Genomic DNA, 13,573 nt, shown 5'->3' on the forward strand with positions numbered 1-13,573 from the left:
AAAAAATGTCCTTAAAACTATGTAAAAACTAACAAGTAAAGAATCGTATTTAAATGTTCATCATATTTCTCTTCTAAACAGTTAAAAATGAACCTGAAAGCTTTTGAGATTACAGAAATTACATTGAACCTGTTTTACATCTTCTCTTGTTTGCATAAATCCTTCAGTGTCCGTGTTACAAATACTCGCGGCGTTACTCTAAAATTAGTTTTGCTTCCAGTTTGCTCGGCAGGTCCGTCCTTAAAGGGTTAATTCATTGCAATCAATCGTGATAACGATGTAATCAAAGTGATGCGGCGCCGACATCGTGCACATGTACGCTTCAGCTTAACGACGGTGGAGATTCTCCCCTCTGAGCTTCTGTCATTGTTCTGTTTGCAGACTGTGGACTACACACACACACACACACACACACACACACACACACACACACACACACACACACACACACACACACACACACACACACACACACACACGCGCAAATCTCACATCACACCCTCTAAGCCTCTCACGTTAGCTCGCGGCGCGCACACCTTTTATTTTTTGAGCGGCACAGAGCAGGAAGCTAACGACGGGATCGGTCTCGCCGGCCGGGTTTCATGAATGTGTTCTGCAGGTTTGATCCAGGATCTCTGAGCACATGGTCACCGCAGGGCAGCGGGTTAGTTATTGAAACCTGGACCTGTGTGTTGAGCCGCTTTACAGACTAAAAGCATCAGAAAACAAGACCCACAGAAGCCAAATATGTCTGACAAATGGCTCTTTGCTCATGAAATGTTCAATTATCTAGACTGGTCACATGACGTTATGACTATCATACCTCTTTAATCTGGAAAAGATGACCTGAAAGATGTGATTTATCTTCAAGAGATACATAAATATATTTAATCTCTCTAATAAAACAAATCGTAGTGAAGAAGTTACTTTGCTGAACTCTAAACCACTTAAAATAAAATAGTTTTTAATGAAGAGATTCTGTCTCTGCAGTGGTTAATGGGAACAGTGGTAATAATAATAATAATATTAGTTAGACCTGATGAGTCTTCCTCACAGGCTGCAGACCTTCCAAAAAATTGCACTTTTTAAATGTTTTAGAACGAGAAAAAAATAGAATCACAGAAAGAAAAAAGTGCAAAATACACAAAAACCTTTAAATCTGGTGACGTTTCTCATGAAGAAGAGTCAGAGACATTATGACATCACTGTGTGTGTGTGCGTGTGTGCGTGTGTGCGCGTGCGCGTGCGCGTGTGCGTGTGTGTGTGTGCGCGCGCGTGCGTGTGCGTGCGCGCGCGTGCGTGTGCGTGTGTGTGTGTGTGCGCGCGTGTGCATGTGCGCGTGTGCGCGTGTGCGTGTGTGTGTGCAGGAGTACGCAGAGTTCCAGTACAGACGGAGACGTCGGCAGCGGAGGAGAGGCGACGTGTCGAGTCTCCGTAGCAACACACCCGACCCCGACGACGCCGGTGACATCATCCTCGGTACAGCAGCACATGTTTATTAGCATGCTAGTTAGCATGCTAGTTAGCATTAGTAAAGCACAAGTACACACCTTATTGCTCCAACATGAACTCTCATTAATAACTCATTCATAAAGTTATAAATGTTTTATTCTTCATTAATACGTTTGTGTTTTTATATTTTATAAATGAAGTATTAAGGACTTATAGATGATTAATAAGATCATTTATAAAGCGTTAATAAATGATAACAACATGTAAATGTTTATCTATAAAATGATTTAGATACGAACTTTATAAACGTGTTTTAATAGAGAAATTCATAATTAATTCATGTAGTTACTACTAGTTAGTTAAGTATTAGTTAAGTATGTTGTGTGACTTCATCTAAAGTGAAGACTGCTGAAGTGTTAGTAAATGATAAAAAAAACAGATTTATGGCTTTTATTCATGCATTTATTAATGCACTAATGGTTATGGACAGCGTTAACGTCATTTATAAAATATGAAAACCCAACAATGAAACACAAATCCATTTTATTAATCCAGATTAAAACATGTATAACTGCATGAATTAAGTGTTTCCCTTAACTGATGCTAAGCAGTGTTTACTTTTTATAAAGTGCTCTGTTCTCACTTTGTGTTTGTTGGCTCGTTTGTCACTTTTTGTTATTTGCAAAGTCAGGAAATGTATTTAAAAGTAAATAAAACAACAGAAACAGAGCAGCTGCAGGTTTCTAATCTAGGATTAAATAATGTGAACAACAAATTAAACGCCATCGATCCGCTGATCCTCCAAAAGAACCAGAACCAGACTGAAGGTCGACGAGACGCTTTGCTTCCAGTTTGTCGTGTCAGAAAGAAACAACGGACCTTTAGATGAATGAGTGAATGAATGAATGAATGAATGAATGAATGAGTGAGTGAGTGAGTCTCCTGGTGAACGGATGAGCTTAATTTCTCATCACTCAGTTAAAGATCGTTTTTCTTTCTCCTCTGCAGACGCTCAGGAGCTCGGCGGCGGACGCAGACGTCATCTGACGGTGAGCGAGCGAGCGAGCAGCCGGCGTCTTGCTGCTCGCGGGCGGCGCCGGTTCTGCGTGGACTCACTTCCTGGTTTTCTCCCGCAGGGTCTCGGCTCTCTGGACGACGACGACCCGAACATCCTGCTGGCCATCCAGCTGTCGCTGCAGGACTCGGCCATGGCGGAGATCGAGTCCGTCCGCGACGCCGCCTTCGCCAACGAGGCCTCGCTCGGCGCCATCGGCACCTCGCTGCCCTCCCGGCTCGAGCGGAGCGGCGCCGGCGCCGCCGCGGGGTCGGACGTCCTCCTCTCCGCCAGAGCGTCCGTGAGCAGCTCGGGGTTGCTGGACCTCGGGAGCAACCTGGCCAGACTCGGCAACGTCAACATCGACATCGGCGGCCCGCACGCCGAGTCCGACGGGCGCCACCGGGCTTCGGCGCCGATCCCCGTGGCTCCTGGCGGCGGCGGCGACACGTTTGACTCGACCACGTGCGGCGCCGGCGGCCATGAGGACCCGTCCGTGTCGGCCAACGCCAACCTGCTGGGCAACATCATGGCCTGGTTCCACGACATGAACCCTCAAGGCGCCGTCACCCTGGTCGCCTCCGACACCGACGGTCACGGCGACGGCGACCTGATGCCGCGGTACGAAGAGGAGGAGGAGGAGGAGGAGGACAAAGGCGGGAAAGTCCAGGAAGCGGCAGCAGAAGCGGCGTTCTTCTCTCCGAGCGACGCGGAGGAGGAGAAGCAGCGCGGCGTCGTTGGCGCCGCCCAGAGGCCGACGCAGCTGGACCTCGCGCCGCCGGGCTCCCTGGACCGGGCCGCCGGCGCCGGCTCCAGGGTCCGCCGGGTCGACACGCCGCAGTGCGACTCCGGGTCGGACCGGCTGGCCAGCACCAGCTCCTCCGAGTGGGAGGACCAGCTGCACCTGGTGTGAAGGACCAAGAAGAAAAACCTAAAAAACAACGAGCCACTCGAGAAGGTGAAGAATATTTCAGGTGGAACGTAAACAGGATGAAGAATGTTTCAGAACGAAGAGGAAGACGAGTTCAAACACACAAAACAATCAAACCACGCGCTGAAGGAGACGTCACCGTCGGCTTCTTCATCGTCTCGCCGGAAAAAACAACAATATTTTTGTGAAATCACTTTTTATAGAAGACGAGACACTTACACCGTATTATTCTCATCTTCCACTGGATAGAAGCTACTGTAAAGAGTCTGAATCAGGTTCCTCAGACGAACCCGTCGGCTTCACAGGTGCCAAACAAGAAAACGCTGTTTTGTGTCGGACATTGAGAGGATTCCTCGTGTGCCTGCACAACCTCACGCCACCGGCGCCATGTTGGTGTTTGAGACGACGGCTTGTGTGCTGATGCGTTCAGCTCCTCACGATCTAACAGAGATACATAGAGAGTGTGTGTGTGTGTGTGTGTGTGTGTGTGTGTGTGTGTGTGTGTGTGTGTGTGTGTGTGTGTGTGTGTGTGTGTGTGTGTGTGTGTGTGTGTGTGTGTGTGTGTGTGTGTGTGTGTGTGTAGTTTAACACCATAACGGTCGTCTAATTTTTACTGTGAGACATTCAATCACAAGCTGGTGGCCTCAAACATTTCAAGTAGTAGCGCTACACACACACACACACACATACACACACACACAGCGCTGCAGGGTAATGCATGAAGTTGTGTGTGTGTGTGTGTGTGTTGGTCTCACACACGTGAGCAGTGTCTTTGTGAATCGTTCTCTGCTGCAGACAAAGTGCCTTTTATCATTGTTTTATTATTATTTCTCTTCACGTGGTCTGATGTCACAGCGTCAACACCTTTCACCTTAAACGTCTCTCACGAAGGTTCAGAGGCTCTTTCTGTTCCAGTAGTTTATGAATGAATAACACTGGTTTTTATATTATTTGGTAGAAACGGTTCAAATCCTGCTCCCGAATATTTAGAATAAAACTCTTAAGAGCAGAAACTAAAACCACTTCATGGAGCGACTCACCTGAAGACACTAACACGGAGCGACGCTGCAACACAGAGTCGCTTAACCCATGAGAGACACGCTGACCAGTGTTGTACCTTTGAGCTGTGTGTGTGTGTGTGTGTGTGTCTGTGTGTGTGTGTGTGTGTGTGTGCAGACTGAAGGAAAAGACCTTTCATCTGGTTGAATCTAAAAGTCGTGTCGTGGGTGATGGAAGCGTCTTTTTGCTCCGTCAGGGTGCATGAACCGGCTTTAGGAGTTTAAATTTGTACTTTATCTCTCGTTTAACGTTCAGGTGATTTTATTTTAGAACATTTTGTAACTCACTGAGATTTTTATTCTATTGTCAAAAGCAACTAATCCTTGAAATGTTATTTGCACTTTCATAGTCTATACTTGATACATTCCCTCTTTATATGAAACCTGTGTGATGCCAATAAACCATGTGGTGAGTTTTCATGTCTGTGTGTTTTTGTATGAAATACATATTCATAATGTCTTCATGGCAGTGCTCAGACTTTAATGGAGTTACTTTGGTTTCTTTCAGCTCCACAGTCACAGTTAGTTATGGGAACAGCATGGCTTATAGAATCTGTATACATATGTCACATGCACCTGGTGCATTCTGGGTAGTGTTGCGTCAGCGGCAGAGGCCGATGAGCTGCAGCAGCAGCAGGAACAAGCTGACGATGTCCAGGTAGAGGTTGAGGGCTGCGAACACATACTCCTCTGGAGAAACCTGGTGCTTCCTGTGTTTACCACCGAGGATGAGCTGCGTGTCAAACACCAGGTACTGAGGGGAGGGGGGGGGGGAGGAGAGAGAGGGGGGGAGGGAGAGGGGGAGGGGGGGGAGAGAGGGGAGAGCTGCTGTTAAGCTGAGATCAATTAAATTAACTTTACATTTTTAACCTTTTAAAGACATCTATCAGCGCAGACTGAGTTTTATTAAAACTAAAAGCAATAAAACTGCTGAATGTGGAAGTATTGAACACCATGAATATATATGTGATTATATATATATATATATGTGATTATATATATATATATATGTGATTATATATATATATATATGTGATTATATATATATATATATGTGATTATATATATATATATTTATTATATAAATATATATATATTTATTATATAAATATATATATTTATTATATAAATATATATATTTATTATATAAATATATATATTTATTATATAAATATATATTTATTAAATAAATATAAATATATATATTTATATAATAAATATATATTTATATAATAAATATATATATATTTATATAATAAATATATATATATTTATATAATAAATATATATATATTTATATTATATATATATATATATATTTATATAATAAATATATATAAATATATATAAATATATATATATATATATAATATAAATGCAAATGTTCACATGTTGTGTTCTGGTTTGTTGGACTTTACAGCTGCATCATTTCAAACTAATAATCATCTGGAAAGTGATTTTTTTTAGATTTGGAAGGATGACATAATGAAACAGCCTCGTGGCTGCAGAGACACACTGTAGTTATAATATTTCAGATGAAAGAGCCTCTAAACAGGTTTTCTACTAAAGTCCTTCATGGTTCCTCATGTTCTGTCAGAGTTGGGTTCTACTCACTAAGGAGAACACGAAGGTTCCCAGGCAGGCGTACACGATGTAGAGGTACTGTTGGAAGAAGAATCAGCAGCGTTTGTGTTGACAATCAACAACAACAATATTTCAAACGACTGGAGACGCGTGAGGCTGCAAACATGAAACAAGACTTCATGTAACGAACCTGCGACCGGAGGATCCCACAGAGCAACGCGAAGGAAAGCAGAGTCCAGAGCAACACCCACAAGCTGCCACTCAGACCAGTGAAGTCCCACTGAGGAGAGAGGAAAGGAGAGAGGAAAGGAGAGAGGAGTCACTGGATGTGGATCCTCTCCAACAGAACACAGCAGACAGAACTCATTTAACCCGAAAACAGCAACGTTACAAATACTCACACATCACAAACGTCAGGTGTGTTTCACCTGTAATGTACCTGATCAAATATTCAATAAATTAAAATACAACAATACATGTCAAGTTGAAGTACTCTACTTTTATTTTACCCTGTAACAACTTCTCATAAGTATGGAAGCCCATTCCTGCCACAAAAAAAAAGATTTGCACCAAAAACAATAAATTAAAAAAATTAGGGACAAAGAAAAAAAAGAAAATTAGTACCCAAAAAAAATGTAGGGCCAAAAAATATAAATAAATAGGACCAAAAAATAAACAAAAAATAGGGACAAAGCAAAAAAAAAAGAAAATTAGGACCCCCTCCCCTCCCCCAAAACAAATTAGGGACAAAAAAAAAAAAATTACGACCAAAAAATAGGACAAAAATAACTTGAAAAAGGTGAATGAACGTCATGAACACATGAATATGAACACATGAATATGAACACATTTACAGGACTCTTCCAGGTGTTCCATGAGCGTATGAACCCGGCGGCGGCGCCCGTGTGACACGTCTCACCTTGCTCTGCATGGCGAACACGGTCAGCGCCAAAGACACCAGCGCCGTCGCCCCCACGGCCCACAGAACCGCCTCCGCGTCAAAGAACCTGCGGACGGGAACAGAACACAGAACCGTGAGAACGTGCCGGGTTCTGTTCCCTCCTCTGAAGGGAAACTTCCTGAACGGAGACGGTCACACATGTCCAGAGGAGTGATGGATGAGGACGCCCTGTGGACGCATCATGCATCTCCTCATATCTCCAGCTCAGCAGCAACGTCCCGTCAATGTGCTGATTTCAATATATTATTGATCGTCAGGCTGCGAGAGGAAAACCTCTCTGAATGCTAAGCTAACGTGTGTTTATGCACAACTGTGAGCGACGCTTCTTATTTATCTTCTGGGGGAAAGATGACTGCCTCCTTTTGTGTTAATTTGTCGTGATAATCGGCTTCACTGCCGGCCTCCAGCGGCTCAGATATGAATCAAAACGTGAGATATGATTAATAAGTTTGCTGTGACAAATACTCACACCGTGACAGCGCCGAGCATCAGGCCCTCTGCCACCGTCTGAGAGAGAAGAAGAAGAGGAAGAGGAAGAGGAAGAGGTGTAGAGAGACAAACAGGAAGTGAACACACGGCTGAAACGAGCCGGTGGACTCCAGCAGGTGTGTGTTTGTTTGTTTGTTTGTTTCAGGGTTTTCACTCACAAACAGGCCGAGGGCGATGAAGTTGAGGGGGACTCTTCGGCGGAGGTCTCCGCAGCAGGACATGGCCACGACGAGCACCATCACCGCCGCCCTGGTTTCACACACAGGAACACCAGAACGTCGTGAACAGAGAAGCAGAGGAGGCCGTGAACTGAGAGACGTTCAACATGTGAGTCACTGAGCGCGTTATTTATGCAGCCGAGCAGCAGCAGCTCTCTCCAGGATTAGGACTCGAGACACTTTGGTGATTTATCTTTTTTTCTCCTCCGCGAGCGTCATTTTCATTTAGGTAACGGGTGATTTGCAGAAGAGGTTTCCTCACATGGCGGCGTAGGAGAACCAGTAGTTGTCCCGCGTCCACTGCCGCAGAACGTTCCTGACGATCCAGGAGAGAGAGAGTTTAACAGCGATGGAGGCAGCAGGAAGACTTTTATTAAATATTAACAGAGGACAGATGAGCATTGTGCACATGGGAGCACGGCGCAATTTATGGAAAGAAATTACCGCGGCGGCGTTGTAGCACATGTATTATACAAAACGTATAAACCTTTCAGACTACTGCCAGAAGAAGACATCATGTGGCAGAGATGGCCTTCCTCCTCCTCCTCTTCCTCTCACCTCACATATTCATGACGGTCTAAGTCGTGTGTGACGTGGATTTGTCTCTTTCTGTTGTTATTGTTGTTGTTGTTGTTGTTGCTTCTTGGTGTAATCGTGTCTCTCACCAGTAAAGAAAAGCACAGATGATCCCGACCGTCACCAGCAGCTGAACCATCAAGGTCAAGTAGACTTTCCTGATGAAACCTGTTCACAGAGACGCAGTGAGACGAGCCGGACAGACCATAATCATCATCATCATCTGGCAGGTAGATGTGTGTTTGTGTTGCACAGTGTTGGTAAATTGTTCCGTTTTCGCTCTCATTTTAATAATTTGTGTTGCGTGGGAGGTGAAGAAATGAGGCGCAGCGGAGACCAGGGAACGATTTTCTACTTCAAATCTCTTCCAAGAAAACCCTGCGAGGCCGACGAGGGCGTGCGTATTGTGTAATTATTGTTATTCAGCTGTGGTCGTGCAAACAAAAACATGTCGTTTCCTTCCCTCCTTCCCTCCCTCCCTTGAGCCCTCACCTCTTCGCACGGCGGCGTCGCTGAAGACGCCGTCCGTCATCTCGAGGCTGTAGTCGGGCGGCGCTTCGCCCCCGGCGGCGGCCGCGTGGTCGGGGCGGACGGCGTTGTTGTCGTAGAAGCCGGGCGGGGAAACCACGGCGACGTTGCCCTTCCCCACCTGGAACAACAAGCGACACAGGTGAGCACAGGTGAGTACAGGTGAGCACAGGTGAGCACAGGTGAGCACAGGTGAGCACAGGTGAGTACAGGTGAGCACAGGGATGCTACTTCTCTACGGAAACCATGACAGACATAACACACATGAAAACAACGTGAAAATCAACTGATGTTGAATCAAAATGAGGTTTTAACACAGCGGTTCTCAGACTGTGGGGCGCGGCCCTCTAGTGGGGAGCGGAGGTGTTACAGGTGGGGCGCGGCCCTCTAGTGGGGAACGGAGGTGTTACAGGTGGGGCGTGGCCCTCTAGTGGGGAGTGGAGGTGTTACAGGTGGCCCTCTAGTGGGGAGTGGAGGTGTTACAGGTGGCCCTCTAGTGGGGAGTGGAGGTGTTACAGGTGGGGCGCGGCCCTCTAGTGGGGAGCGGAGGTGTTACAGGTGGGGCGTGGCCCTCTAGTGGGGAGCGGAGGTGTTACAGGTGGCCCTCTAGTGGGGAGCGGAGGTGTTACAGGTGGGGCGTGGCCCTCTAGTGGGGAGTGGAGGTGTTACAGGTGGGGCGTGGCCCTCTAGTGGGGAGCGGAGGTGTTACAGGTGGCCCTCTAGTGGGGAGTGGAGGTGTTACAGGTGGGGCGTGGCCCTCTAGTGGGGAGCGGAGGTGTTACAGGTGGCCCTCTAGTGGGGAGCGGAGGTGTTGCAGGTGGGGCGCGGCCCTCTAGTGGGGAGCGGAGGTGTTGCAGGTGGGGCGCGGCCCTCTAGTGGGGAGCGGAGGTGTTGCAGGTGGGGCGCGGCCCTCTAGTGGTAAACTGAGGTGTAGTTTACTTTGAGCTATCGCTAAACTCCTTAGCTAACGGCTGTAATGCTGCTGTCATTGAGAGAGACGTTACTTGGCAGAGTGAGGAAGCCACAGCAGCAGCCTCCCCAGGGTCCTAGTGCCCTATGGGTCAGGATGATGAGATGCTATGTGGATTGTACTTTTAAAGGAGGAACAAAACATACAAACCAGAACACACACACGCACGTAGCATGTTAGAGTCATAAACAGTGTCCATGTGAGAAACAATAGTTTAATTTAATGGCATCACTAAAACAAAATGGAGGCGTCAGTACCTGGTAGCTCATGCCAGAGTAGGAGCTCGGCTCGTAGTCCTGAGGGTTGTACGGCGGGGGAAGGGGCGGCGCTCCGGTGCCGTTAGTCCGGTCCATTCCACCAGAAGTTGATCAACTGGAGCACAGCAGCGACGGAGGAGACGTCACACAGACGGGAAGGTCAAAGGTCGCCGGTGAAAACAAGCCCCCGTTCAACGGCGCCGGCGAAGTTAAATTGGGCAAATGGGGCGAATGTCAGCGTGGAACAAACAAACGGGTGATTACGAAACGATGCATGGCACCAACACCAGAGCCCCCGTGACTCACGTCCACAATGACGGGCCTCCAGCATCCATTTAACAGAGACGCATGCATATTTAATGGACAAATAGGTCGTGTTTAATTGCTGGCAGGGGAAACCGCGGCCGTCACCGAGAAGGCGCAGAGATCTCAGTGTGTGTGTCGCGTTGAGAAGACGTGATGCACTTCCTGGCTTTGCGTCGGTGTAATTAGCGACGCGGTGACTGTTCGATGTCGGGAAAGCGAGGACACAAAGGACCGCTCCAGGGTCAGCGCAGCACTTTCAAGGAAACCATTAAAAGGTTTAATAAGTAACAACAGCCACTTCCTGTCATTAGTGATGACCTTTTGACCTCTCGGCGCTGATGAATCATACGGCACATAAATAACATGTTTTTACTTCAGCTCCTCAAACCTGAGATGAACACCAGGGACATGAATTTAGACTTATTTTATCATATTTACACAACATAAAAAGGGCACGACAATGACGATGAGGCGACCTGCAATCAGAGGACCGGACGTTCGATCCCCCGGCTCGTCAAAGATGATGACAGGCAGCGTCACAGCGAGTCCAGCTGCCATCAAGTGGACTTTGTTTGGGTTTCACCTCCAGAGATCTCACGAGTGAAGCGTTCAAAATGACCCACTGTGTTTCCCAACTCTTCCACATTCGCCGTCATTTGCGGTCCGACTTCCCCAGAAATCAATGAATTCCAGCTGTGATCTGTTTTAATGCTTCTTACCTGAGCTGCTGCTCTGCGGCTCTGCGGCGCTTCCTGTAGCGGTTGGTTTTGCCTTCAGGGCAAAGTCTATCCGCTATCAGCCGGTTCCCAACAGAGACAGGACTTTAGCTCGGGGGGGGGGGGGGGGGGATGTATCCCTCATTAGGCCCGACGGGATATTCACACAAGTTCTTAAAATGTCATTAGACCGACAGCGCCGGGTACTTTGTCAGAGCAAATCATTTCCTTTACCTTTTTTTGCTTTTCCTGATCCTGATGCACACGACAGCTTTCACACACTTTCACCTGAAAGGTGTTTTTTTAACATCTACTTCCTGTCGCGGTGGAACATTTCCTGCATTGTTCCAACGCAGCACAACGGCGGCGCTGCGTGTAATCCCGGAGGCGTCGATAACAACCTGCCCGTCTCACGGCGGATGACGCGAACGCCATCAGGACAACCTACAGAAAGGGATTATGGGTATTGTGTCACAGCGGGGAAAATGCACACCGTGTGCCAAAAATACACAAAAGTAATGTAGGTCAGCGCTGTCTTAGTGCTCCTGCGTGGAGAATCGCCACTCGAAGGGGATGAAATGAAGACTTCACATGAGGAACTCGTGCAGGATGACTTCCTCTCATTTCTGCATCCAGAGAAAAGCAGCTCAGGAAAAATGTAATTTACACTTCTTAGCATTTATTCGATTTGATTACACTAAACAGTGTTTTTAATATGGTATTTAAAGTCATTAAGGCTCAGATAGTGGGAAATAAACCAGTTTAAGAGTTTTACAAGACATTTTCCTCCTTATACACTTCACACAGCTTAATTTTCACTAACTTTTAGAGCTCATATTGTCCATTAATCATCTCACGACCGCTCAGATTCATCGAGTGATGCTCTGAAGGGGCCCGACCCTCATGTTGGGAACCTCAAACTCCATTCTCCTCCTCCCATTATCACGCTGGTGCACCAGTAACACCAGTACAACAAAAGCGTGCAGTATTACTTCATGGATCTGATCCTGCACACGAGCAGCTGCTTGACCTCTGGATGTGGTTCCGGCCTCTTCTCGTGTTCTTCTTCTCTTCTCGTGTACACACTTCCTGCCTCGAGGTAAAATAAAACCCTCTGCAGCTCTGCCTCCAGGTTTCTGGTTCAAGAGAGAATGAAACGGGACACATCACATTATTTAGAAATGATTGAATCAGCAGTTAAAGGTTTTACGGCACGCTGGTGTAAAGAAACGCTGCGAGGTTCAGCAGCGAGACGCGTCATACATCACGCGACCACGTGGGGGCGCTGCCCTCCTGCGCTTCTTCCACTAATTGCAGTGATTTGATTTCAGCAGCTCGGATCCTCCGGAGAGCTGAAAGCGGCCTCTTCTTTTAACTGCTGGGATCAAATCCCTCATTTCTCTCTGCATGTCACATTCAGCTAAAACAACCAAAACATTGTTTTTCCCGTTTGTTTGTTTTTTTGACAGCAAAAACAAAAAGAATCAATTAAAACAATGGAAACGAAATTAAAGATTTGAGCACCAGCGTCGTGTCTGAAAGCCTCTCTCTCTCTCTCCACCCCCCCCCCCCCCCCCCCATCAGTGTGAAGCCGTCAAACACAACAACACGAGGATGAAACCACATGGAGCCCAAAGAGTGCAGAGAGAGAGAGAACCAGACCACGAGGAGGGAGAGAGGGAGGAAAGGAGGGAGGAAAGGAGGGAAGGAAGGAGGGAGAGAGGGAAGTCTATTTAATATTGCATATTTGCTTTAATAAGGGGCTTCACCATCAGTGCAGCATGCTGGAGAACTGGGAGACGCATATGTGTGGACATAATGTTATGGATGGAAGAAAGAAAGGAGATAAATAGATAAATAGATAGATGGATAGATGGATAGAGAACGACAGACGGACAGATGAAAGGATAGATAGAAAGATATAGATGAAAACATGGATTAGACAAGGATGGATAGATAATGAAGATGGATGAAAAGATAGATGGATGGATAGAGAATGACAAACTGATGAAAAGATTGATAGATAAGATAGAAGAGAAGGTAAAAAGATAGATGATAGATAGACGGATGGATAAGTTAGATAGATGGATGAATGCAAAGATTGATGATATATGGATGGATAATAAGATGGATGGATGAAAAGATGGATGGATGGATGGATGGATAGATAGATGGTTAGATGAATGGATGGATGGATAGATAGATAAATAGATGGATGGATGGATGGATAGATTGATAGATGGATGGATGGATGGACTGCTCTGTTTTGCTCTTCAGGAGATCCCAGCAGGGATCTTCTGGTGTCACTGGAGGAGCGATGGAGCGTCACGAGTCCTCTGGTCCCTGAAAGCAGCCGTGAATCACGGCTTCGCGGCCGGCTGCAGAGCTGGACCAGCGGCCTGCGGGCCCCCCAGAGCCCTGGGAGCCGGTCTGGAGGTCTCTTCATGTCTAATTCACAACCCTCCTGAAGAGG

The 13,573-nt window shown here is 46.7% G+C and overlaps 2 protein-coding genes across 3 annotated transcripts in view; one reads left to right on the forward strand and one right to left on the reverse strand.

The window, feature by feature from the left end:
• LOC137799559 (ankyrin repeat and IBR domain-containing protein 1-like) overlaps positions 1–4,915 on the forward strand; it is a 32,014-nt gene extending 27,099 nt beyond the window's left edge. For both annotated transcript variants that reach the window (XM_068596362.1, XM_068596361.1), the window contains 3 exons: positions 1,368–1,479; positions 2,461–2,501; positions 2,589–4,915. In XM_068596362.1, the coding sequence (XP_068452463.1) occupies positions 1,368–1,479; positions 2,461–2,501; positions 2,589–3,419 (984 nt within the window). In that variant the 3' untranslated portion in view covers positions 3,420–4,915. The remainder of the gene's footprint in view (positions 1–1,367; positions 1,480–2,460; positions 2,502–2,588) is intronic.
• A 181-nt stretch (positions 4,916–5,096) lies between these two features.
• Positions 5,097–10,174, reverse strand: zgc:110410 (uncharacterized protein LOC553618 homolog). Its single transcript, XM_068596363.1, has 10 exons — positions 10,079–10,174; positions 8,816–8,972; positions 8,413–8,491; positions 8,010–8,063; positions 7,688–7,778; positions 7,510–7,547; positions 6,999–7,086; positions 6,270–6,359; positions 6,110–6,157; positions 5,097–5,249 (listed from the first exon to the last, which is right to left on the reverse strand). The coding sequence occupies exons 1-10, from the start codon at positions 10,172–10,174 to the stop codon at positions 5,097–5,099; spliced, it is 894 nt and encodes a 297-aa protein (XP_068452464.1).
• Between the last annotated feature and the right edge of the window lie 3,399 nt (positions 10,175–13,573).

The sequence above is a fragment of the Clinocottus analis genome, unplaced genomic scaffold (genome assembly GCF_023055335.1).
Source record: "Clinocottus analis isolate CAN_PGR_092001 unplaced genomic scaffold, fCliAna1.0.p SCAF_36, whole genome shotgun sequence".
Taxonomy (NCBI): domain Eukaryota; kingdom Metazoa; phylum Chordata; class Actinopteri; order Perciformes; family Cottidae; genus Clinocottus; species Clinocottus analis.